Source organism: Zalophus californianus, chromosome 13 (assembly GCF_009762305.2).
Source record: "Zalophus californianus isolate mZalCal1 chromosome 13, mZalCal1.pri.v2, whole genome shotgun sequence".
Classification (NCBI taxonomy): domain Eukaryota; kingdom Metazoa; phylum Chordata; class Mammalia; order Carnivora; family Otariidae; genus Zalophus; species Zalophus californianus.
This window is the reverse complement of record NC_045607.1, coordinates 60,539,761-60,565,619: the sequence shown is the minus strand read 5'-3', so window position 1 is coordinate 60,565,619 and position 25,859 is coordinate 60,539,761. Positions and strand designations below refer to the sequence as shown.

General features: G+C 35.9%; 1 protein-coding gene across 39 annotated transcripts in view; it reads right to left on the bottom strand.

The window, feature by feature from the left end:
• The window catches only part of PTPRD (protein tyrosine phosphatase receptor type D), a 540,170-nt gene that overhangs the window by 189,396 nt on the left and 324,915 nt on the right, over positions 1-25,859 (bottom strand). For 15 of the 39 annotated variants that reach the window (XM_027615436.2, XM_027615438.2, XM_027615450.2 and 12 more), the window contains exons 5-10: positions 8,861-9,049; positions 7,608-7,616; positions 6,873-6,890; positions 5,159-5,269; positions 3,728-3,739; positions 1,476-1,745 (exon numbers count right to left, since the gene is read on the bottom strand). In XM_027615436.2, the coding sequence (XP_027471237.1) occupies positions 1,476-1,745; positions 3,728-3,739; positions 5,159-5,269; positions 6,873-6,890; positions 7,608-7,616; positions 8,861-9,049 (609 nt within the window). The remainder of the gene's footprint in view (positions 1-1,475; positions 1,746-3,727; positions 3,740-5,158; positions 5,270-6,872; positions 6,891-7,607; positions 7,617-8,860; positions 9,050-25,859) is intronic. The other 24 variants (XM_027615447.2, XM_027615453.2, XM_027615472.2 and 21 more) reach the window with 7 other exon arrangements.

The following is a 25,859-nucleotide window of genomic DNA, read 5'->3' as shown; positions in this document are numbered from 1 at the left end:
GCTCTTTTTGTTTTGATTTACTTTTCTGCCTACAGGATTCACCCTTATATTTATTTATTTTTGAGGTGGAGAGGGTAGGGAATGGCAAGAGCCTGGAAAACAAAGATAAGAAGTTGAACAAGATATTATTAGTTAATGGGATTCCTGATTTTGAATTCTTGAAGGTCTTCAGTAAACCTTCAAATATTTGAAACTGAAATAGTTATTATAAGAAAGGTGATTCAATATTTGCATATTACTCTAAGAACTATAGAATGATAATATTTAGCCAAGGGATTTTCTGAAAATAATAATAAAAAGACATTTGAACAAATGTTCAAATATACTGGACTGACATTTTTCAAAAAGTAGATGATCCAAATTTTCCCTAGAAGTATTTCTGAATTATTAAGGTAAGTAAAAATATTGCTAATTAAAGGTGTGCTTACTGATACTTAACAGACGTTAGCTTTGCTATCACATTTATTGTACAGTATAGGTTTTGTGCCTATACTGTATGGATAAGTGTAAGTATGCTTAATATAGTTATGGATATCCAATACAACATTACTATTTTAAATGACTAAAATGTTGACAATGGCATGTACTTTTGTTCTCATGTCACATTATTGCTTTTTATATTGCATATATTTGATATATATGCTTGGTGGGGGATATGACACCAATTACAACATGTGTGTTACATTTTTTAGGATCATACTTCCTGGAAAGCAAAGATAATTTGTGTTCATTTTTGCAATAGTTCCAGACATTTGCAAGAACCTAAAGTCATCTTCAGTCTGACCCTTTTTACAAAAGTGTTCAAGAATTCTATAAACACTTATAAAAACAATTGGTACCCCACACACTTACTTTTGTTTTCTTTGTTTTAAAAATATTTGTGATATTTGTAACTTTGGTTACATTTAGTGCACTTAAATAAAATAATATTTTTTGAGCACTTCATGTATAGAAGATAAGAGATAAAGTTAAAATAGAACATAATGCCACTTACATTTTGATTTTTAATGACAAGACCCATCAAAATTTTAAAACATCTATTAGTAGATCATGTTGATTTAATTCTCTCTTTCTTTTTCTTTTGCCTTCATGGATTTGAGCATTTATTAATACTTACTTGCATTTTTCTATCATGTACTCTCACCAGAGTTCTGGATTAATATGAAACCTGTTTGCATCAGTTCTATCATATTGGTTGATAGTGTCTAACGTTTCTCATTCTGCCTGGTTAGTGCTCCTGCCCAGCGTATTGTTAAATATACTGATGATTATCATTACTTAGGCTATCAGTCCTTTTAAGAATCTCCTTACCTAGATACGTGTATTTTAAACGATACCATAGATATGATTAGACTTTGACAACTGAACTCAGATGAATTGATTCATTTTAGAATTCCAAGGGTAGACTTTGTAGGGACATTAGTCAGGAGACTTGAATGTACCCAGACCCTCAAAGCAAAAACCATTAAGCGTACCTTTGACAGTGATCTGTGCTATTGCTTCAATGACACCCAGTGTTGACATAGCAACACAGGTGTAATTTGCTGACTGTCTCACATCATTCAGTTCTAGTACATTTCTTCCTATCGGCATATCATCTTCCGGTGTCAGATCTTCTGCCCCCAACATCCATTTCACATAAGGCATTGGTGACCCCACGGCCACACAGGTGATATTAACACTTCCACCTGGCATGATTTCATGGTTAGTAGGTGGGATAGAGAATCTTGGTGGGACACGGCGAACTGGAACAAAACACAAGGGAAAATGATAAAATAAAAGGCAAGATAAAGTGGCTTGTTAAACATATGACATGCACTGTACAAACACGATTAAACAATTGGAACATATTGTGGATTTTCCAAAAACAAAACAAAGAAAAACTATGGATAATACAGACCATACAAGTATGGTATGTGTATACACAGAAAAAAGTATTTAGTTTAGTCATTGGTATCTTAGACACATTCATACAAAAGTTGATTCAGACCTACAAGGGCCCCACAAAACAAAACAAACAAAACAAAAAAAACTATCCACAAACTAACAATACACAAAAATCATGCATAAGATAAACACAAAAACACATACATGCATGTATATAGCAAAGATCTTATGCATGCATGTATGTGCAGAAAAGGGGGCTGGAAGGTCACCAGCAGGTTTAAGTATCAAAACCAACTTCAGTGCTGTGCACTTCCAGTTGATGTGAATGTATGTGTGGGACCACATTGTCACATCCCAACCCTGGAAAACATCATCTAGAGGACACGAAAGTGCAATTTATTTGCTTTCAGACTCAGAGTGGATGCAGCCTCAAGACCTCCACTAACACTGGAACACACACGGAAATATATACACATATCAATTTATGCTCACAGAAGAAGAAACAAAGCCAATGCCAGTAGAGATACTGGATTGGGTCATGCAAGGCATGCACAAGATGAAGTCTCGAGGCCCGTGCTTAGGACAATGGGGAAATGGCTGGAATCCAAGACAACAATGACAAAAGAAGAAATAACAAGGTAACGGCACTAAACATAAAAGGAGGAGGTAAAATACAGTGACTGAAACAGGGATTTAAGTGATGATAAGGCTCAAAGAAGGAATACATTAGATTAAGCTAGGTTGTCAAAGATAAGAATTGCAAATTCAGGAAGGGAGCTGGGTATTTCACATTTAAGATTCCACTCAGTTCATATCTAAGGTAAAATGACATAGATGATGGTAACAAAATCGGGTAAGAGGCTTTTTATGCTTATATTCAATTGGAAGGACACTGGGTCTAAAACATACAATGAAACATGATATTGAGAGAAGAGGTCATATTAAAGCAATGCAACACAGAAAAAATTACCAAGCAATTATAGTTCAGTGTTCCTGCTTCAGATAATCTGCATGTTTATGTATGCTTAAGTACATGTGTCTTGGACAAGGAGAGGACAAGAGACAAATAGGCTTCATCTTGGGCTCTTATTGGCAAAACATTACACGAAGAGTATTTTAGATCAAGAGGTAATCATTAGGAGCATACCTTAAATATGGATAATAAAGTGATTTTTTAAATTATAAATAAGTCAATAAACAAACAACCTCATAACCCCAAGAAAATGATAAGTAAATAATTCTGTCTGTAAACTTTTTGGCTGTCATTAAGGTTGAGATAAACCTCCACTGATTCGAGAGGGCTTGCTGTGATGGCCTCACGGGTGAATGACAGGCAGAGGAGAAGAGAGAGCTAGGCATGCCTCCTGCAGCCAATTCACAGGTTACACAAAGCAAGCAGGAGCCACGGGAGGCTCTACGGTGTCAAAGAACATATCAAGAAAATAGAGGATAGTTTAGTCTTCATGCTTGGGATTAGGGGAACAACTACAAAAAGTCATTCTATGGGCAGCAGGCATCCTTGTAAGACAAAAATTAAGGTGAGGCAGGAGACGGGAAGAGTGGAGCAGGAAGGAAAGCAGGAACACTGACCGAGTTCATGGGACCTGAGAGAGTTAAGTGTTACCAGTTACCATGCACCCAGGTACATTCTCGCCCATCATGCACCACGGTTAGATACCACCAGCAAGCACTGGAAGCCATGGCCAGGGCATTCTCTGCTAAAACATACCATTAACCAAAAGAAGACCACAATGCAGCTACATTCATTTCATTTGTATTCTTTGTTATTGGTTTAATTAAGAGTTTTGTAAGGTGGGTAAAAAGTAAAAAACACACCAACCTTCTCGCAGCTCTGAGGGATGTAGGGGGTTTGATGCAGAACACAATGAAATGAGGAAAGGAGAAAAACAAGGGAAACACAGAGAGAGTAAAAAGGCCATATCAAGGCTTTCAACTGCTACTTGAATATCTTTATTTGCTCTAGTTAATCCTTCCTACCTCAGCTGAAAACGTTAGCAACGCCTCATGGACTAATACGGTATTAGAAACAATAGCTAGCATCATTTTGAAATTTTTCCATTGAAGAAGGTTCACATGCCTCATGCAGCAAAGGAGGTCACCGTTGTAAGAAAAAGGATCAAGGGGCTTTCAAGGAATTTGGAGAAGAAATGGTTTCTTCATATTCTCCCACCCCAGACTCCAGAGAAAGATAGGAGAGGAAAACAGCCCCACAGAAACAAAATTATCTCAAACAAAAATTTCAAAATCAAGCTAGGTATTTTCCTGAGGAAACCCATCTTATTGTAACTTAAAGCCCTTGCAGTCTTTAATCTATTCCCACCCCCACCCATGCCTTTTGTAGTTATTCACAGACACGTAGACCAGGAATAAGAGCATTTCCATTGAACAAAAAGCTATAGGAACGAGCTTTGGAAAACTCTGGGGAAGAAGAAATACTTCTTTCTAAATGAAATGAAAGGCAGAGCCATTCATAAGCTCAAAATGTAACCATTTATACTAGTTTATGAGAAAATATGAATGTATCCTTATAAGTCAATTCTTGTCCCAAGGACAACTAAGATTATTTGTTAAAAATACAATCAGGGTTCCAGGGCAATTGAAAATTAAACTTTTCAGAATATTAATAACTTTTTAAAATGTGTGCAAATATATGCATAGACATATGCACATACATAAAACCACCTGTTCATAAATTTTAAAAAGTATAAAAAGAAAGGAAATATAATTGTGTTATTTGCATGGGAGCACCTTTTCTTTTTGTTTGTTTTTTTGTTTTTAAGTTAGCAGCTTTATCCTTACAGCTCTGCAGCAGAGGTCTTGAAGACATAAACACTTTTATGCTTGGAGTTGCACAGAAAACTGATTAGTAGCACACCAAGCAATTATTTCAGGGTTTGATAAGGAAACAGAAGAGAAACAGCAACAGAAAAAAAAGAAGGAAAAGAAGAGAACTTCAAACAAATGCCAAGCATAGTTCAATCAATGCAGTAAAAGTAGAAATCGAGATGTAAAAATGCAAATATACTTACAAACTTCAAGCCTCAGGATAGGTTTTACTCAAAAGTCGTCATTTTTTTTTTTAACAATAGGGTTAAGATCTTTAATTCTCTATGTACTAAAATGCTTCAGCTACTGTAATTACTAGCATATCAGCTTGGTACCTACTGACATAACAACATAGATCTTGTGGGTCTCTCAACTCCCCCTGAGTCTTAATGAGGAAGCGATGCCAGGGTGACGTCATTCCTACCTCTGACATATAAATTGGCAGGGGCAGAATAGCGAGTGCCCGCGCTGTTGGTGGCAACACACTCATATTTTCCTTGGTCAGATTCTTCGCTCTGTTCGATCTGAAGGGCGCCTGTATGGATATAAAATATAGTGCCAAAGAGATGGTCAGAGAAAGCTTTCTCAGAGCAAAAAGCTAAACCTCTTAACAATATGAAAAGCCCTGCAAAGCGAAGGTCCGCTCAACGTCGATTCAATCTCTCGCTAAGGTGCACAGACAGAAAATGATGCGATGAGAAAAACATATAGAGATTATTTTTTTTTACATCATCAATGCTAGCATAAGAAAACAATTATCTCTTTTCCCAAGCAAGACTTCTAGTCATAATTAATATTCTCATTTCCTAGACTAATAAAATGAAGATGGGTGAGACTGCTTCAAGGAAGTATGGCTTTTAAATCAAACAAAAGATTAATTTTTGGTTTTGTTTTGTTTTGTTCCATTTTGTGGTACCAAAAGTGGCGCAAAATATAGGTATGCTCAAAAAAAACCAGGCCGGGTTTTCAAGAAAGTCTTCTGCTGAAGAAAGGCAAAAATACGCAGCAAGTACAAAAAGGCTGCACAAAGCAAAAAATTAAAATTAGTCATTATATATTATGAAAATATTACTTAAAGAAACAAAACTCCCTTAAGACATGCAGATTTTGAAGAAAAGAAAGACAGTTTGCCACGACTTACAATCATTTATTACATTTGCTGAAAAACAAAGAGCAGTTGAATTAGAAGGTTTTTAAAAAAGTTAAAAAGCACGGCCTATGCCAGTGAGAAAGAGCCAACCAACCACTGCTTGAGGACCTCGAGGCGGATCCCTTAAGACACCCATCAAAATCCACCAGTGGGATTAGCAGTGTGGTGTCACAAAGCCCCAAGAAAAATACAAAACAAGAATTCTAAAAGAAATGAACACTGAGTCAAAGTATGAAAAACCAGCAATATCACATACCACCAAGAATACTGAGCACCTTTTGTTTCCATAGCCTGAAGGACAGAAGATCCAAAAATCCAGAGGCGAGTAATCCAAGAAAAAAAGAAGTGGGGGGAAAAAACATTGCTGTCAGGTTGTAGGCGAGTGGGATCAGGTGGAAAGGGGAGTCATTCTTTGACTTTTAAGACAGTAAGAGAAAAAAGAATTGAAGAACAAAAGCAAAAACCTTTTGAAAGATAAAGACAAAAAGCAGATGTTCCAGGCTGTCTTCTGCATGTCTGCCACTGTTCTCCAGACCATCTTGGCTTTGGTCCAGAACAAGAACAGCTAAGGAAGAAAAAAATGATCTTTTTTTTTCTCCGATTGGACAAAAAAAAAAAAAAAGGAAAAAGAAGAAAAAAAAGAAAAAAAGGAAAAAGGAAGAAGAAGAAAAGGAAAAAAAGAGGGACAGATGGTACGCTGTGACTGGTCTGTGGTCTAGAGACCTGGATATGCTTTCTTTGAAGCATATCACAACTTAAATAATCATTTCCATAAAGAAAGAAATGAACAAAACAAAGAGAAAAGGAAAAGAAAAGGAAAACTCACAATATGAGAGTCACTGATCATAACCAAACAGTACAAAGGGAAAAAATAAAGTTGATGGACATATTATTGGAATGATGTTGAAAACAGGACAAAGATGGGAGTAATGAGAGGACAGAAAGAATGAGCAAGATCATTCTGTGAACGTTAGTTCAGCACTCTTACCTCTTATTGGTGTACCACCTGGGTGGATAATATGAATGCAAATAAGATTAGAAAGAAGAAGCATTAGTACGAGAAGGAGGAGGCTAGGGCTGGGGAGAAGAATTAAATTAGATTTACAGAATTAAATAAGGTCTTAAAAGAAACTTGAATTACTATACTGGTAAAACAGGAATATATTAGATAGTATTATTAGATTACAAAAGCAAGTTGCATTATACCACAGAGGGCAAAGACCACAATAGGCATCGCTGCCTCTCAGAGAAGCAACTGAGTTCTTAGGTCTGGGGTCATATCAGGTTAGAATCATATCTTATATGCCTCATATTCTTAAAAAAAATAAATAAAAACTAAACAATACTTTTTAAAGACATAGTTTAGGAAAAATACTGGCTAATCTATTTAAGTATATATATAGATATGCATATATATATATACTGTTGTAGGAAATACTAATGACTAACTAGAAACAAACACTGTTGATTGAATATCTTATGCTTCTCACTATGCTACATTTGTGTGATACAACTTGTGTACTATTTTATTTTTCTAGACAGTGTTCTTACAATAACAGTTCTGTGGATGTGTGCATGTGTGCGCCACTACCAAGATCTGGTGTCTACACTGACAGTTAGTAAAATGCATGCCATGCATTTTATTAATAATAATAAAAATAATAATAATATTCTGGATATGGAAATTAGTGGGGTGAAGTGCGCTTCAGAACTAAGCACTTACCAATAGATTCTGGAGATTTAAATACGGAGAGAAGAAAGACAGCATAAAAATATTATTATATTCCTTATAATTTGGTACAAATTTTTCAGAGTTAAAGCTTTATATACTAAATCATCTATGTTACATGTGAATAATTAATTCTTTATTTACAATAACAGAATGCTAATCTACACAATTCTGCTGACAACAAGCAAAAGAGGCAGTTAACAAGACGCTTTAACATCACAGGACAGGTCAAAAGCTGAGAATTCTGGGAAGACAGGCAGTTAAGTTAAACAACTTAGAATTCTATATCAATATTACTCCCAACGTCAAAGTAAACCGCTTATTACTACATGTCCCAGGGAAATCACCCAGGGACAGGCTCTAAAATTTAAGAAATTTAGAATTATCTCTATTTTTAATCTAAAGAGAGCAAAGGAATGAACCTGGGATGGGGATGGGAAAGGGACAAAAGGGCAGCAGGGAGAGAGAGGAGAAAGCAGCAAAAGCTGGAGTCTACACCAAAAGCAGACTTCTGTAGATCCAGTCACTGGAGGGTTCAAAACTCTTTAGTGTGGGCGCACACTACTGTGGCTTATGTGTAGAAAATGCTCACTCACAATAATATAATAATAAAATTAATCAAAATCCCCTCCTTTCATTGGTACTTGGTAAAGGGCTTTTGCAAAATACATCTCGTTACTCAGGAGATAACATTTCTGTGGTTTATGTATTAGTGAAAAGGAAGCAGATGTGACCAAACTTACTAAACTTTGGTACTTTGATGAGTTCAAATGCAGAAAAGACAGATAAAACACACTTTAATAAAACTGAATCATTTTAGTGTTTAATATGAATCTTTTGGTTTTTAATGGATACAATCATTGGAGCTCCTTGCAAGTTCTGAATGAAGTCCAATGTTGAAATAAATTTGTTCCAAAAGAAAACAGAGAAAGAAGAAAGAAAGAGGAGAAAATGGATCCATCAAATACTGCAAAAAGCAGTAAATTAAAGAATTATCAAAAATACAGTCACAGCAGTGAGCAATGAGGATTAAACAGAAGCTGCAAAACACAGAGAGAGAAAGACTCTGAAACAGGCTATGACATCACAAACATGGACAACACATTAAATAACAGAGAAAGAGAAGAGGGAGAAAAATCAATACCAAAAAATTAAAATAAAATAAAAATAAAAATAAAAATAAAGAAAGAGAAAGCTAAAAAAAAAAAATATCTTAAGAGTTAGTGGAAACAGTAACAAGACCCTACCTGATCGTAACTGCTTAATACGGCCATTGTTGTTGCTTGTGTCCACAGGTAAGAAATCTTTAAACCAAGTTATTTCTGGATCTGGATTCCCACTGGCTGCACAAAGCATGGTGGCAGTGCGTGTACGCTCGACCACCTTCAACTGTGGGCCCATGTCAATGGTAGGGAAGCCCCTGGGAATTTGATCCTCTGCAAGACAAAAGGTGATACAAACATTATGTTAACAAGTCAGACACTCAAGATTCAAGAGCTTTTGCCCACTAATCTTTCCCCTTACTTTACTCAGCATTTGTTGAGAAGCTAATACAAACCTGGCAACATTGCATTATCAGATTAGGATGTCACAATGTTGTTCCTGGCCAGAAGAATGCACCTTCTGTATAAGAGACCAATAACCTAACAAAGAGCTAAGGCACATGTGATAAAGACCATGATGAAAAAATGCATCTGGTTCTCTGGCATGATGGAGGGAAAAGAAATTACAGAATGTGTGCCTGAGAAGGTCAGTGAGTACCAAAGGAGGCTCTGAAATGGGCCTTTAAGAACAAGTGGAAGTATATTCCTCAGAGTAAGAGAGTATTTTCCTCTATTCCAAAGGCCTACACCATTTTCAGTCACTAAGAGCTGAAATTCCTAAATTTTGAATCCTCAGCTCATCCAAAGTTCACTTCTCCCTAACCTATATCAAAATTGTCCCAGATCAGGGTGCCTGGGTGGCTCTGTTGGTTAAGTGTCTGCCTTTGGCTCAGGTCACGGTCCCAAGGTGCCTGGGATTGAGCTCCGTGTCGGGCTCCCTGCTCGGCGGGAAGCCTGCTTCTCCCTCTCCCGCTCCCTCTGCTTGCGTTCTCTGTCTCTCTGTCAAATAAATAAATCTTTAAAAAAAAATGTCCTAGATCTTAGATCTTGCAAAATTAAAGTCCTCTTAAATCCCCTAAACATGATGATCCACATGACTAACTTGCATTACCAGATCTTCCAGCCAACATTAGAAAGGCATATCCTGTCTTGAAGAAATTTCAAATTTGAAGGAGTTTGAGTTACATGGGTGATGATGATTATCCAAATTAGAACTTGGCTGTTTGTTTGAAAACCATTAGGAAACATTTCAAATTCTCATTGGGTCTGGCATTAATTTAATCAACCCTCCTTCATTACCTCTGATTAATTTTCATGAGCCTCCAATTCCAAAATTACTCAAAAGCACAAACACCAGTGAGAAAAAAAATTAGGACTCACCAGATATGGCACCTCACTTTTCCTTGGCTGTAGCCTGCAATTTCTGGTATGATCCTATGAGTTTTGCTGAAGTCTGGGTTATAATTTCTAGGGAAAAGCCTCCATTTTGATGCTTCCACTGTGTTGTCAGTCAGATCTATGTGTTCTCTACTGTCTCCCTTCTATCATTATACGATAAACTCAAGCTCCTAAATCTAGCTAGCAAAATCCTTTTAAATCAGGCCCCATTTTTCTCTGCCTCTCATTAATGATATCCCCCACAGGCAAGTTTCTTCTCACACTGTAATTCTTAACCGTTTCCCAGACAAATCATGTTCACTAAGTACTCTGTGTCTCTGAAAAGCCATGCAGCCAAAATCACCTTCTTTGTAATAAAAAGCCTCTCAAATATATTTAATATTTTCCTCCTCAGAGCTATTGTATAGTAACTAAAATCCATTTTCTTGTACTTATTATCATCAGTTTATCTCCCTACACCATGTGTTCCTCCATGTCTCATTTGTATCCAAATCCCTTGCCATGATACTAGTCTGGATTACTTGACTTTTTTTTTTTTTTTTGAGAAAGAGAGACAGAGAGAGAGAATCTTAAGCATGTTCTACACCCAGCACATGAGCCTGATGCAGGGCTCGATCTCACAACCCTGAGATCATGACCTGAGCCAAAATCAAGAGTCGGACCCTTAACCAACTGAGCCACCCTGGAGTCCCTGGATTACTCAACTTTGAATAGAACCTCCAATGATTCCCAAGGTTAAATATAAATATATCCTAGTGATTAAAAACTGGAAAAAAAAGTTTTTCTACTACATATAGTAGAAAACTACTTCTGGTAAAGAGTTGATCAGAGAAATAGCTCAGGACTATAGAGAGAGATTTTGAATAAATGAAAGTTAAAATATTACCAAAGAATAAACCTCCCAATAAAGGGAAGGTTTCCCTCAACAACAGCTCCAGATTATTGTAAGAGAAATTGTGGGGCTAAGAGAACAGGGAAAAGTGTGGACCCTGGCTCTCCCGCAGGGAGATTTATGAAAGAACAATGGAAGCTACTAAGGCAAGTTGAGTTTGACATCTCAATTCACTAGAGAATATTTTCCTGTCCCACCAGCTAGTTACAGCTGGAGACTAAAAAAGTTATAAAAATAGTTCACTTCAATGAGCAACATTTTAATTAATTTGAAAGATATGACTGTTTTGAGGAAGCAGGAATACAATCTGTTTATTTGAATGCTTACACATCATCAGCCAAGCAGAAGTCTATGGTAGACAAGTGTCAGAAACAATAGTTAAGAATGAAATTTCAAGATGATATTTCAGGGCTCCAAGTTGGAAAGTTAAAAATTGCAAATGGAATAGAGCATTTTGTAAATTAGACTAATTTTGATTACCTACTCCATTTGAATTTCATCAGGCTGTTCTTTATGACTTTAAAGGTTTCATCAGTATGATGTATTTACATCTATAGCATTGTTCTACCGTTACTTAAAAAACAAAAGCATAAAGATCAATAGCCATTGTACCATACACATCACATTAAACATCTCACTTGGCAGCTATTGACAGAAAATGCTTCAAAGGAAAAAAATAATTCAAGTGCTCCAAAGTCAACTACACTGGCTTAGTTACCTAGAAATGAGTTTTTTTAAAAGCTCTTAGATTTTGTTATTTTCCATATTTAAAACCACCAATTTAGGTTAATAAAAAATCACCTTGAGATCCTTGAACTGATTCTGCATTTCCCAGGGCGTTGTATCTACCCCCAGGCCTTTGAATACTAGTTACATTAGCATACATTAACAATGACCTACTAGTCATTACTTTTCTTCTACAGGTTCATCTCTCTGAAGAACCAAGCCAATATTCAGTACCAAGTGGCAAGTGTCAAAGACTTAAGATTGTTGCCACTTACTAAAGGCTCTTACTAAAGAAATCTAGAATTAATAACCATTTATAAGAAATGAAGTCCTCACCTTGGGGAGAGCTGACAAAATTGACTTGTGCCCTACCCAAAGCAGTCTAATACATTTGCATGACCTTTCTTTTTCCTTCTTGGCTCATAAAGAACACTCCAGAGCTCCCTTTTCATATACACAAGTGCACAACAAAGATAATCTTTCTTGCATACTAATCGGACAGTGGATGTAAAGAGTGTTCCTTTCTTATTTTTAATAAGGGTAATTAAATTCTATCCATCCCCCCTTTGCACAGAATCTCTTTGAATGTACTTTCTTCATTAAATTTTCATGAGAAACATCACAATGTAACAGATTCAAATAGCCAGAACTCTTACACGTTGACAGTTGTGGCTTGTTTCCAGTTTGACTGTCAGGTATTTGGCAATAAAACTCAGTATTCAACATAAAACGAACTGTAGAAATAATGAAATTTCTAATTGGGCTGCTTATCTCAGTGGGTGTAGTTTAGAAGATGTTAATTGCTTTTTTTTCACCTTCTACATTTATTATTGATTTATATAAAACTGCCTTGGCCATTTGATAACATCAATTTTGACAGCTATCAATGTATACTACCAGGAACTTGGGGAAAAAAAAATCAATACCTTTTATATCTTAACCACATAAACTTTTACAGAAAAAAAAGCAGCTATCAAAAACTAACAAATTGTCAATATGTTAGCAGCTTTAAACTTTTACATGAGGTGAAAAGAAAAACATTTTGTCCTATTCATTAATGTGCTCATTAAGCTTTAAAGTGCCTTACTTATCACTGTTCCATATTAATATTCAATCATGCAGAATTAGCTATTAATTCATCAACAATTTAAATCAGACTTGACCTTCACAAAGCCATTTGGTTTGTCATTTTGAGAGGCCATTAAAGGGCAGATTACTACATACTTGTGCTTAGTGAATCATGGAAGTCGTACATATTTTGTTTGGAATGGCAGCTATAATAGACCTGGAAATATAGCACATTCTTTGAATCTGTTTGGTGTCTTAATGAAATATGCTGAAATGAAACATACAGTTCCATTAAGGAAAGGGAAACATGAATGTCAGCATTTTCCAGAGTTAACTCCCCACTTCTGCAGAACTTGTGTTAATAACCCCTGACCTACCCAGGACCTGAATGGAAGGTATGGGGAAATAGTCAGATACTGTTTTGTAGGGAGTCATGCTTTAGATATCTGTGAATGATCAAATAAAAGCTTTTGCATAATTTGCTCTGTTAAACTACTTTCATTGTTCATCCATAAACAATTTTTGATGTTTTTACTTGTGCTTCAATTCCGCAAACACTGAACCTTTCTTACTTGATAGGAAACCACAAAACTAAATTGCCTGCTAAAGCCACAGCCTCCTTCCAAGGTGGCCCAAGCAGTTCATCTTGCCAAATCTTGCTGAGACTCTGAATGAATTCAAATAGACAGGTGCTTTGACTCTGGTCCCAAATGATTTAAAGAAGTTTTCAATGAAGGATTATTTGCCATGGTGCTATGTTTCTAATTTATCATGTCAATTACATCAAAAGTATGCTTTTAAAAAAGCAGCATTAAAAGATTTGGCAAATACACCTGATAATTTAGTTATTATGGACAATGTAGAGGTTCTGATGAGAATGGTAGTGCAATCGAAATCAGAATCTGGAGGAACAGATAAGTAGTTTTTTTCTTAGAGAATTCAGCCCCCTGAATCACTTTTCTGAATACCAAACAATTCTCAGTGGCTCCTTGTTTGAAGCCCTCAACTGGTGTTATCAATCAACCCCTTAATAAGTCAATGAGTATACTTGAACTCATAAGCTCATGGAGGACTGGGCTCTGTGTTATTTCCTTTGTAACCATGACAGTGTACAATAAACATTTGCAAATACACACGTTTAGGGAGTTGTGGCAAACATTTCAGCACTCACTCATGTGGCATCTCTGAATTCCTACTGGGTTTATTTAATGCCATTCATTTAAACAGTTATTCATTCTTTTTTAACATTTTTTATTTAAATTCAATTAATTAACATATGATGAATTATTAGTTTCATAGATAGAGTTTAGCGATTCATCAGTCTTATATAACACCCAGTGCTCATTACATCACATGCCCTCCTTAATGTCCATCACCCAGTTACCCCATCACTCCACTCCCTCCCCTCCAGCAACCCTCAGTTGGTTTCCTATGATTGGGAGTCTTCTACGGTTTGTCTCCCTCTCTGGTTTTGTCTTATTTTATTTCTTCTTCTCTTCCACTATGATCCTCTATTCTGATTCTTAAATTCCATGTATCAAAGAGATCATATGATAATTGTCTTTCTCTGATTGAGTTATTTTGCTTAGCATAATACCCTCTAGTTCCATCCACATCATTGTGAACGGCAAACAGTTAATCATTCTTTAATGGTTTTGTGGCTAAATATGTGGCCTCCCCAATTTGGTTATAAGTCTAAGAGACATAAGACTATCTTATAACTTCTATTATTTATAGTGTCTTAAGTAGTATGAGACTTACAGACTCACCAAAATAGTCATTAATGGCTATTTATTTTTATAGACATAAGTTTTATTCAATTAGTAAACAATTTTCATTGGTTGAGATGTGCAATTCATGCCTGATTCCTTTTATAATTTAGTGCAGTTATTGCACTGGAAAAACACAATTCAGTGACTGCTTTATCTAATTCTATAGAAAGGCTCCCTCTATATACTGGTTGTAAATTCCTACAAGTCAAAACTGAAACCACATAACAAAAACATTACATGTAAACACAATGAAATTCAAAAGAATACAGAAAATATGTATTTATGCTGTTATGTCATCTTTAGAAAAATGAAATTATTGATGTTCAAACTAATGATAAAACCCAAATAAATCACTCAGTTGTCTGTTGAGGCAAATACTCAGGGTCATCTTTCACTGACAGGAGCAAAAATTTCTCAATGGCTAGATATCCTAAACTTTAGGCATTCACACTGTAATGAGAAGCTCCAAAGTTTAGTTTTTGTTTTGAAGGATGAAGGGATAAGGAGAGTTTTCATTAAATTAGAAAAGTCAAATGTTAGATGGATCATATAATGAATATTTTCTTAATTAAAGTGGTAGGCCCTTAAACATATTGAAAGGCATCTGATCTCTACCTGTTAAAGAAACAGTACTAATCTATGCCACACAAGGCCAGTATGTTTTTATACTTATGAAAAAATAAAAGTTCTCTTGAAAAGTTTAAATATGTTGGTGTTCAGGTTGTCATATAATAAAATATTTTCATATTTATGAAAATTGCATTAAATTAAAAGAAAAAGAGCTTTTGAACTATTAGTTTTAAGAATCTACTGGTTAGTCAATAGATGGCATCCTTCATTCTATAGATATACATGGAATGTCTCTGTTGTGCCAATTGTGGGCCAGGTACTGGGTACGAAATAATCCAGGGAATCTCAACACTGTTGTGATTTATTTGTATCTGCAGAATAATTAGATTCCTTGGGAGTGAGAATAGGACCCATCTCATAGATGGGAGGACTGAATGAGATAACGCATTAAATGTGGCTAGCACTGCCTGGGACTAGTGTCTGTCATTTCATAAAATATTAGCATATATACACTTACTCAATCCCAAGCTCCCACAATAGACAGAACAGAGTCATGTGACTCCAAGTACTGATATAACAAAAGCTGTAGCAATAAACTGTAAATGGGAAATATTCTATGCAAATCATTAAAAAAAACCCACAAGGATTATCTAGACATGCAAGTGAATTTAGAAAGCAGTATCTGTGTCAAGTAACATTTCAAAGCTCATAAAAGCCGTCATTTCTCCCTTTGAACGAGATTTTACATTCTTTGATTAATCAACAGTGGAAATAAAACAAATCCATATTGTCATATGATTTGTTCCCAAAAACGAACTAAAAAAAATAGCTCTAAATATTTGGGACAGAAAAGCTTTACTGTGAATGCCTGAAAACAATGAAACCATTTGAGCCTTTACTGGGGTTCCCTGAGATAAGCAAAGGTGTATCATAATTACCATCTTCTGCAAACACAAAACAAAGACTCAGCAAAATTAAATTACTTGTTCCAGATCATACCTACAGCAAAAATAAAAAAAAAATCTTTTAACTCTAGATTTGGTGTATTTTTACTTCATCATGATCCTCTATGCCAATAGCTGTCCTTTAAATAAATATTCATCATGAACAATGAGAGAACTCTTAATCAAAGTCAACCTATAATGGAAGGCACAACGAAAATAATTTGAATAGCTGGTCGTATTTTTTTTTTTTTTTGTCAGAAAGAGAGAGAGATCACAAGCAGGGGGTAGGGGCAGAGGGAGAAGCAGGCTCCCTGCTGAGCAAGGAGGCTGATGCAGGGCTCCATCCCAGGACCATGGGATCACGACCTGAGCCGAAGGCAGATGCTTAACCAACTGAGCCACCCAGCCATCCCTTTTTTAAAATTTTTTAAGCAGAAAAGACTAAAGTTCCATGGAATGTAATAATAATAATTTTAAAAACAGTCCTACATTTTTAAGAAAATCCACCTTTTGATGTATATCAATTGGCTTCTCATTTGTTTAGCATTGGTTCCAGGTAGAGAAATAAATCTGAGATGTAACATACATAGCCAATAAAATGTGCATGAGAAATGGAAGAGTGTGAAAAGTATGGTAAATATCAAATAATTTCCCTAGGGAGATCAAGTTCAGCACTGTGCCTATGTCATTAACCCTTCTATAATTTCTGTTTAATTAGCTAGGAAGGGCTATAAGTGGCAGGACTTTGGTTCTGAGCAGACACCAAAGGACAGTACACAGAGCAGAGAACTAGACATCAGTAGACTCAGCATATCAACCCTATGACCTTAGGCCACACAGAGGTCTCCACTGTAATAAGGGGCCAATAATGACCATCCCAAACAGCTTTGTCTGGGAGAGGAGACAGATCAGTGTCTCAGTGGTTAGAAGGCCGAGAGGTTACAAATACCGAGAGTATTTGCTACTTTGCTGATCAGGAAATGAGTTTTCAAATTATTATCTTTCAGAATAAACCAAAGTATCAGGCTACAAACAAGGACCATTTCTTTCCAGAATATAGTCCCTGAAGAGGGGAAAAGCATTTATTATTCCTTTTTTTTAAAGAAAACAATGTAAATAAAGCTTTTATTTTCACCATTCCAGATGGAAGCAGGGTATAATTTGTACTGTTTTGACATCATGACTGTATTCAAAATCAATCTTCCTGCAAGTGTATTGAATAAAGGACTGAAAACAGAAAAATAAAAAGAAAAGAAATAAAAGCTAAATCAACGTTTTCCAGCAAAGTTGGGCTCCTAAGCCATTATCAAAGTGATATTCATATGAATGAAATTGAAAAATTACGTATATAAATAAAGTGGTTTCTAATTATAAGTCAAAGGCTACTCTAAGTCAGAAAGAAATTATCTAAAGCAGGAGAAAACTGTCAGTTAATAAATAATATCCCAAATGGAATATTTAATAAATATAAGATCTGGCCCCCCAAAAGTAATTATGAACAAGATATGATGAATACTTAGTCCAAGTTCCTCTTTGCAAGTTATTATGTACAGATGGTATGCTTGTCTTAATATGGCTGTAAATCAATCAGAGAAGCTTTTATTTCACAGAGGATTTACGTATCTCTTAAGAGCAGTTACTGGGCACTAGCGTCTCCAATGATTTCTCATAGAATTATGCCATGCAAGAATAGAAAATTGAACACTGATAAGCTGATAGGAGCTTCATTAGCAGCTACTAAATATTCAGCATACTAACCAACTACTCACAGAGCATTCCAGAGCAAAGTCCATTTTCTGAACTATTCTTCACATGTTGAGGAGGTTGTAAGGCACTCTTGGCACAGAATAAAACAAACTTATGTAGAAGTAATGTATGCAATTATCCTATAAATCACAAAGCAATGTCTACATAGCAGAGCACAAACCCAGTTAGATTACAAATGTGGTAGCTGCAATGCCACATGCTTTAAGTCAGTTATTATTTATCTGTGTTTGGGTTCAGCAAGTGATCACACTCTTTGTGATCCAAAATTAGATGAATTCATGGGAATACGAAAATATCCTCTCCTACCTAACAGTATTAATTCTTGGATTTTAAAGCAAGTATTTAGGAGTCAGGGTGATGCTTTTATTCCCTTCCCTGTAATGCAAATATGATTAAGATAACAAAATCCAATGCCCACCCACTTTCACAAACCTCACTGCTTTCTATTAGTTTTATTAACAAGCTGGTATCATGATACCCTGTACATTATCAAAGTTTTTGCCATGTTTTGAATGATAAAATTAAAAAAAAAACTTTTTAACACAAATTTATATTTAAATCATACTATCAGTTGTTTTTGTTTCTGTTTTTAAGAAAAGAAAGGCAAAAATGAATGATGGTGCCGAAGTACAAAAATTTAGTTCCTGTTTCTTTAGAAAGAGAGATGCAAAGACAGAAATTGTAAACACAGAAAAAGAACTTTCTATGGGTTTGGCTCCTGTTTCCATTACTTGCCAGCCCTGTAAAAGTCAAAAATTCTAATGAGCTCAAATCAAACAAGGCCAAGAAAAACATTCATCCTGGCTGCTCCACTGTATTGTGGCGAATAGAAATGAAAATAAGATTTTTAAGCCATCAATTATTATATAAAAAAGAAAACTAGAATAAGTGTGTGTGGACTGGAATTGAAGGCATTGGTGTGAACTCGTGGTTTTAAAAATATACACACTGATACAGAAATGAATATAATTATAAATATAAGTTATATAAACTTACCAAACACACCTGTCCTATCTGTGTGAGTCCAGAGAAGCTAGAAGCAGCAATACCTGATAGCTACGGCCACACCAGATCTTAAATATGACTCTTTAAATACGACCCTTTAGTAAAAGGAAGGAGAGCTGCTTGGGGAAAGGACTGATTCCATTCAGTACCAGGACAAGAAAAAAGTACAGGATGTACCTGAAATATCCGTTACAGGGGAAAGTGCTCAAAGTGACAAGGACATGTTAAAAAAGCAAAGATGCCTGCTTGACGGGGCTCTCATCAGCCAAACGTAGGGCATTTTGAACCTCGAAATTTATATATGTATATATAAACAAATTATAATATATTAAAATAAAAAGACACGACTTCATACTGGTACAAATGAATAAATAGAAAAGTTTCAGGAGGAATGGTGTCTTTACGTATTCCCAAAGTAACCCCTCATAGGCATTTATTACAAAGAAAGGAAAAGAGTAACTTTACAATTGAGAAGACTCACAAAAACAACCTTAGGATAACAAAGTTGACATCAATAATGGACAAATCAAAATCATGTGTTGAGAGAAACATAAATCTCTTCCATGGTATTTGCTATAGGCTAAATATTTGTATCCCTCTAAAATTCATGTTTAATCCTAACACCCAACATGATGGTATTTGGAGGTGGGACCTTTGGGAAGTAATTAGCTTATGATGGGAGAGCCCATATGAATGGGATTAGTGCCCTCATGAAAGAGATACCAGTGAGTCTTGCCACTTCCATGTGAGGACACACATTCAAAAGAGGGCCCTCTATGAACAAGAAAGCAGGTCCCAACAGACACCAAATGTGCTAGCAACTTGATCTTGGACTTCCCAACTTCAATAACAATGAGAAATACATTTCTGCTTGTATGCCACCCAGTTTATGGCATTTGGTTATAGCAACCTGAACAGACTAAGAAAGTATTATTGCCAAAGATTCATAATCTAAAAATGATGAAAGTAAGCATCAGCAAAACCCAAAATGAAAACATTTTATGAGATAACAAACCTGTTATCTTCAAAGCTATCAAGATCAAGGATTGTCAAAGGAAACCTTGAGCGGCTTTTTCAGATTGACAGTTAAAGTCAAAGTATATTCTGAACTGGAGCTTCAAAGGACAATCAGAGCAACCTGAACAGGACACGTGGTAAAACCCAAATGGGAAAACTGCTGAAATGTAATCTGAGGATTACATGGTTATGCTGCATCAATATTTACTTCCTGATTTTGATGATTATATTGTAGTCAAGTAGGAGAATGCCCTTGTTTGGAGAAATAGAGGTATTTGAGGGTGATGGGTGTCATGTCATCAATTTAAACTCAAACAGTACAGGAAAAGTTCTTTGTATTTGTAATTTCCAGTTTCTTATAAGACTGGGATTGTTTCAAAATTCTAAAATTATATAAAAATAAATTGCTATAATTATATTATCATAAATAAATGAGATTTTACAAATCTTTAGGTTATTTTATTAATATCTCAGTTGTACAAGAGTTATCTCCGAGGCTTCCAAATAGCTGGATGTACTCAAGCAGTTTGTTCCAATTCTGAAGAATATTCCTAAATACATACTTCATTCGAGGCCCTCTTAAACATGAAGACTAGTTAACAGATATTTCTGCTGTTACGGATTTTATACCAATGATGATAATATCTTCTAGTATTATCTTTAAGTCTGGAAATATGTAAATGCCTTTAAAATTAAAACTTAACAAATATTTCACTATCGATGCTAAACAATGAACAAAATGGAGTGGTGATTCAAGAGCAAGGCAAGCTCATGAAAAGAAAATGCAGAGAAATCAATACTCTAAAAAATAATTTCAGATTTACAATTTTTGTTTAGAGAAGTGAAAATGTGAAGTGGATAGACTATTACTTTTCTCTGAAAGCATCTGACAAAGTTTAAGATAGAAGATGAACTTTGTTTCCTTCCAACTACAAGATCGTCCACTTGACTCAACACCCAGGAGTCTCAGAAATCCATGTGTTGTTTCTCAAGCCAGGCTTTTGAAATTTTTCAGGAGAAATCTGCCTCCCCCTCCAGGTCTTCACAGTTGTCCTCCTAGACCTACAACACTGTAAAGCAAAATGCTTGCCATTCTGTGCTCTTTGATCATTTAGGGAAGTGGGGCAACAGCAACAAGCACAAAAATAAAGTTATTCTGATATGTCTAAATTTTAGCTTTTCTCATAATTTTAAAGGCAAACTGGTAGGTATTTGTTCTATCTGAGGGAGAAGAGAGATTCTGAAAACAGGTGATGGCAGTTTTCTTCAAGGGCTATCTTGGAAAGTAAAAAGATCAAATCTTAAAACAAATATATAAAATGTTTTACTGTACAGAATGAAAACTATATGAGCATGTGAATAAACCTTTAAATATAACTTATGTTTCAAGAATGTGTTGTATATCTACAGAGGATAATTTCCCCTAAATGCAAATAATGTTCTGTTTTTATGCCAAAAGTGTGCTTCAATTTAACACCAAAGAATTACCAAATTAAACTACTTTATATTTGTCAGCACATGAGACTTTTTCTTAAGCCTCTAGAATCACAAGCTGTCAATGTATAGATTCTACCCAAAGAAATTTATAACTATGTTTTTTTTAATTTTTTGAATTTTCCTCCCTCTTTACATAAACTTACTAAAACAATACCATATTTATTTTTTAAGGTTTATTTATTTATTTAAGTTTTATTTATTTATTTATTTATTTATTTTAGTGAAAGGGAGAGAGAGAGAGAGAGAAAGAGAGAGCACATGCACACATGCATGGGGGGTGGAGGGGCAAAGGGAGAGGGAGAGAGAGAATCTCAAGCAGACTCCCTGCTGAGCCCAGAGCCTGAAGTGGGGCTGGATCCCACAACCCTGAGATCCTGATCTGAGCTGGAATCCAGTCAGATGCTTAACCAACTGAGCCACCCAGGTGCCCAAAAACAATATCATATGTAAATGCAAACATGAGGGGGCTCTCTCTCTCCCTCTCTCTCAAATAAATAAATAAAATCTTTTGTTTAAAGATTTATTTCAGAGAGAGAGAGAGAGAGCGTGCTCAAGTGCAAAGGGGGGCAGGGGCAGAGGTAAAGAAAGAGAAACAGACTCCCTCCTAGTGCAGAGCCTGATATGGGACTCAGTCCCAGGACCCTGAGATCATGACCTGACCCGAAATCAAGAGTCTGTGGCTTAATCGACTGAGCCCCCCAAGGCACCCCTAAATAAATAAAATCTTTAAAAAATAAATGCAAAATCTCTAAAAAAATGTAGAAATGTATTCAGTACATTTTGATATGTCAAAAATATTAACATGCTACCTAACAGGAAGTCAGACATTTAGAAAATAACCAGAGAGAAGAAAACCTACCAAAAATGACCAAAATCTCCACCAAAAATCCCATAACCTTTGCTGCTAGGAGAGGTATCAGGCCTCCATATACAAAATTCTAAAGGCTAGATTTTCTTCAATAGTAGGTTAAGCTCAGCAAATGACAAAAAGCGTTTTAGGCAAAGCCTGAGGGGATTACATAAAGGATTGTGGTCTTTTTCCTAAAAACAAATAGAAGGTAAAAAAAAGTTTTAGAGCTAGAGATAAGTGTGTGGGCACTTAAGTGCCTCCAGACTTATGTGTTAGGAGGGTATGTTACTTACCAAATTTCCATTTTGAAAAACATCCTTTTAACTACAGTGTGAAAAATGCATTGCATGGTGGGGGGTGGGGGGTACAGAAATGATGTAGGAAGGCCAATTTGATGAGATAAGGGCAAACCTATACCAGGTAAGTGGTGGAGCTTTATTGAAATACATAACTGACAAGTTTATTTATCATATAATTGGCAAATAAAACTGTAAGGTATTTAAAGTTACATTGTGGTGACTTGATATGTGCATATGTTGTGAGAGCTAAGAATAATTTGAGGGTTAATTTTACATGACTTGTTGATATTTTGAGGATGGAGAATCAGGGACAATTATCAGGGATGGTTTTCTAAAAATATGTGATGGATTCAAGAATACATTTCCAGTCCTGTCTCCCCTTTGGGAAAAATGTCACACATTTGAGGCACCTATGTAATAGATGACATGCACCCCTGAAGGCTGGACTCCGTCTATTCCTTACCAGGGTAGCTCTCCCAGGGTAGAGCACAGCACCGAGCACAAGTTATCTGCCAAATACTGACCCACAATTACTTTCAGGACCTGGCAGAGGGGGCTGGGAAATATACCATTTGCTTCCTTATATGCTTATCTCAGGGTGAAGGCAAGAAAGGACTGGCTCTGCCTGTACAAAAGTGAGCTCAACATTCTTGCTGTGGATGTGCCAGGGATTCCTTAAGCACCGGTCTAGAATGGTATCGAGATACCCAGAGATTTGTGTCCATTTTCCACCCCCACAGTTAATTCCCTCAATCTTAAGAGAGCTGAGTGTGTCAGGGTATTTTTCTCTCTAGCCAGAGAAGAATCTCACTAAACATCAGGTATCACAGTCAATGGCCTCCTGAATAAAAGGGAAAATAATCTGAGTTGTACTCCTATGAAGACATGCCGGGCACCTGGGTGGCTCTGTCGGTTAGGCGTCTGCCTTCGGCTCGGGTCGTGATCCCAGGGTCCTGGGATTGAGTCCCACATTGGGCTCCCTGCTCTGCGGGGAGCCTGCTTCTCCCTCTCCCTCTGCCTGCTTCTCTGCCTGCTTGTGTTCTCTATCTCTCTGTCAAATAAATAAATAAAATCTTAAAAAAAAAAAAAAGAATCTCCTTAAAGATAACTCATGGCTTTACATTTTAATATACTACATGCCAATTAAATAGGTACAAGTGTCCAATGACAAGATATTCAGTAGTGATACAATAAACCTTTTCCTTAACATCCTGAAAACAATCCAGAGTTGTTCATTTTCATTTAGTTACAATAGACTGACATATTGTTATAAATTTAGAAAACATACAATCTCACAATCTCTAATTCTTAACAAAGTGACAGCAGCTTGACAAGCGAAAAAGTTATCTGAGCCTTGAATTCACTGGCACAGGAAGCCCACATATACCACTGTTCTTTCCACAGCACAAGTGGATGGTTTTTATGTTTTACTGCAAGATTAATGCTGCTTCAACTGCTCAGTGATGATGGTGATGAGGCTGCTGAGTAAATAATCTGCATTCACTAAAGGAAGTAAAAACTTGTATTTCAGCTACTGATCCCTAAAATAACTAATGCCATTTTAAGTGCTTATTGTTATAAAGATAAAATAATATACCATATAGCTTTGTAAAATATACATGACAGGTTTCATGGGAAAATTATAATCAAATGGGCACATTTTATAGTTTCTCAGGAACTGACTCAGAAGAACATAAAATATAATCAAGAATGTTTACCCAGTGGGAAAAAGATATTTTCAATTTAGTTTTTTCTAATGACTATCATATCTGCCCCCCACCCTCTCTTCCCCTCCTCAGTGCTGATGACTTAGACATGAAAGCCTATAGACTTCCATTTGCTGAAAAGCTGTTGGGCACATCATATGAACTCCATTGTTTCTTTGGTAATAGCAGCAAAGTCACACAATAAAGCCAATCTCTCCAGCCCTACTACCAACCCTGACCTTGCTTCGCACCTCACAGCTCCCCAACCCTCCGCTGGTAATTTTCAGGTGACTCTTAGATATACGCCCTCCTCTCAAGACCTAATCTGCTTTCCTGAAACAGAGTTAAGTAGGGTTCTAGTAAAGACAAAAAATAAAACACAACAAAAACCCTTCCTGGGATGTTAGTTTTCCTGGTATGTTTTAATATGATAGAGATTTAAGAACGATCATAGTTTTGAAATGTTTATCTCTTCAGTTGTAAGAAAAAAAATTGCTGCGGAACATGTAAGGCTAAGTAAGTTGGCACACCCTTTCTTCCTTCACTGCCAAATATAATTTCTCTCTTCATATTTTGAAACATTTCCTGGCAGGGAGGATAATATTTATCTTAATACTTATATTCCACCCCCGTCAAGGAGCCTACTCTTTGTTCAGACATACAGTGACAGATTTCTGATCATTTCACTTTTAGTTATTCTATTCAACCCACAGCAGAGATCATCAGGGGGACTGGGTACTCCAGGATCCCTACTGTGTTAATGAGAAGAACTGTTTCCTTCTGGGTTAGTCTTCAAAAGGCAGATATTAAATGGAAAATTTCTCACTAAAATTATTTATAAATTACAGAACATGAGATAATTCTGAGAGGAACTGGGCCATTCTGATAAAATATGTAATACTAGACTAGACCCTAGAACAGAGTCAACTATCACAGATTTTATCACTGATTTTAAGAAAATAACCCTGCAGATCAACTAAAGTCAAATTCACACTTTTTGGTAGGTTTTCTGAAGTGCTTAACTGTTTTCAGTGACATTACCTCATTCAGTTACCAAAGTTCAGATATTGCAACTGATTGATCACAGTTAAGTGTTCACATGGTGTTTTATAGAGGCCTATGGTTTTAAATGTAACGAATGAGATAGATTCTTACTTTTAATCTCTTAATAGTTTTTCAGGTTCTAATTATTATATCTGTACTTTATGGCATAGATTGATAGTTCCTTAACTTCCTAGTAATCCTGTTTGAGAAGAGATCTGACATTTTTCATGCAAACTCAAGCTGAAATTATGGGTGCTCACTTGGTCCATCTCAATGTTGAGGGTGCTGGTCTATCCCAGCACATATTACTATGCTCCTTAGTTTTCTTACAGAGATGTACAAACTTGGCCTTAACACAGATTATTGTCAAAATATAAAACTCTCCTTAATCAGCCACCCAGTTTTGTTTTACTCTCTCCTTAGGGCTCTCAACCTCAAACTGATGGATAAAAATCTATCACAACTTGGCTAGACAAGCAGTAAGTATGGATAATTTGCTGAAATAATGCAATTTCATCCATTCCTTCACATAACATAAAAATAATCCTGTGATTATCTAGAGGATCACAAACTGGGATACCAGAACTA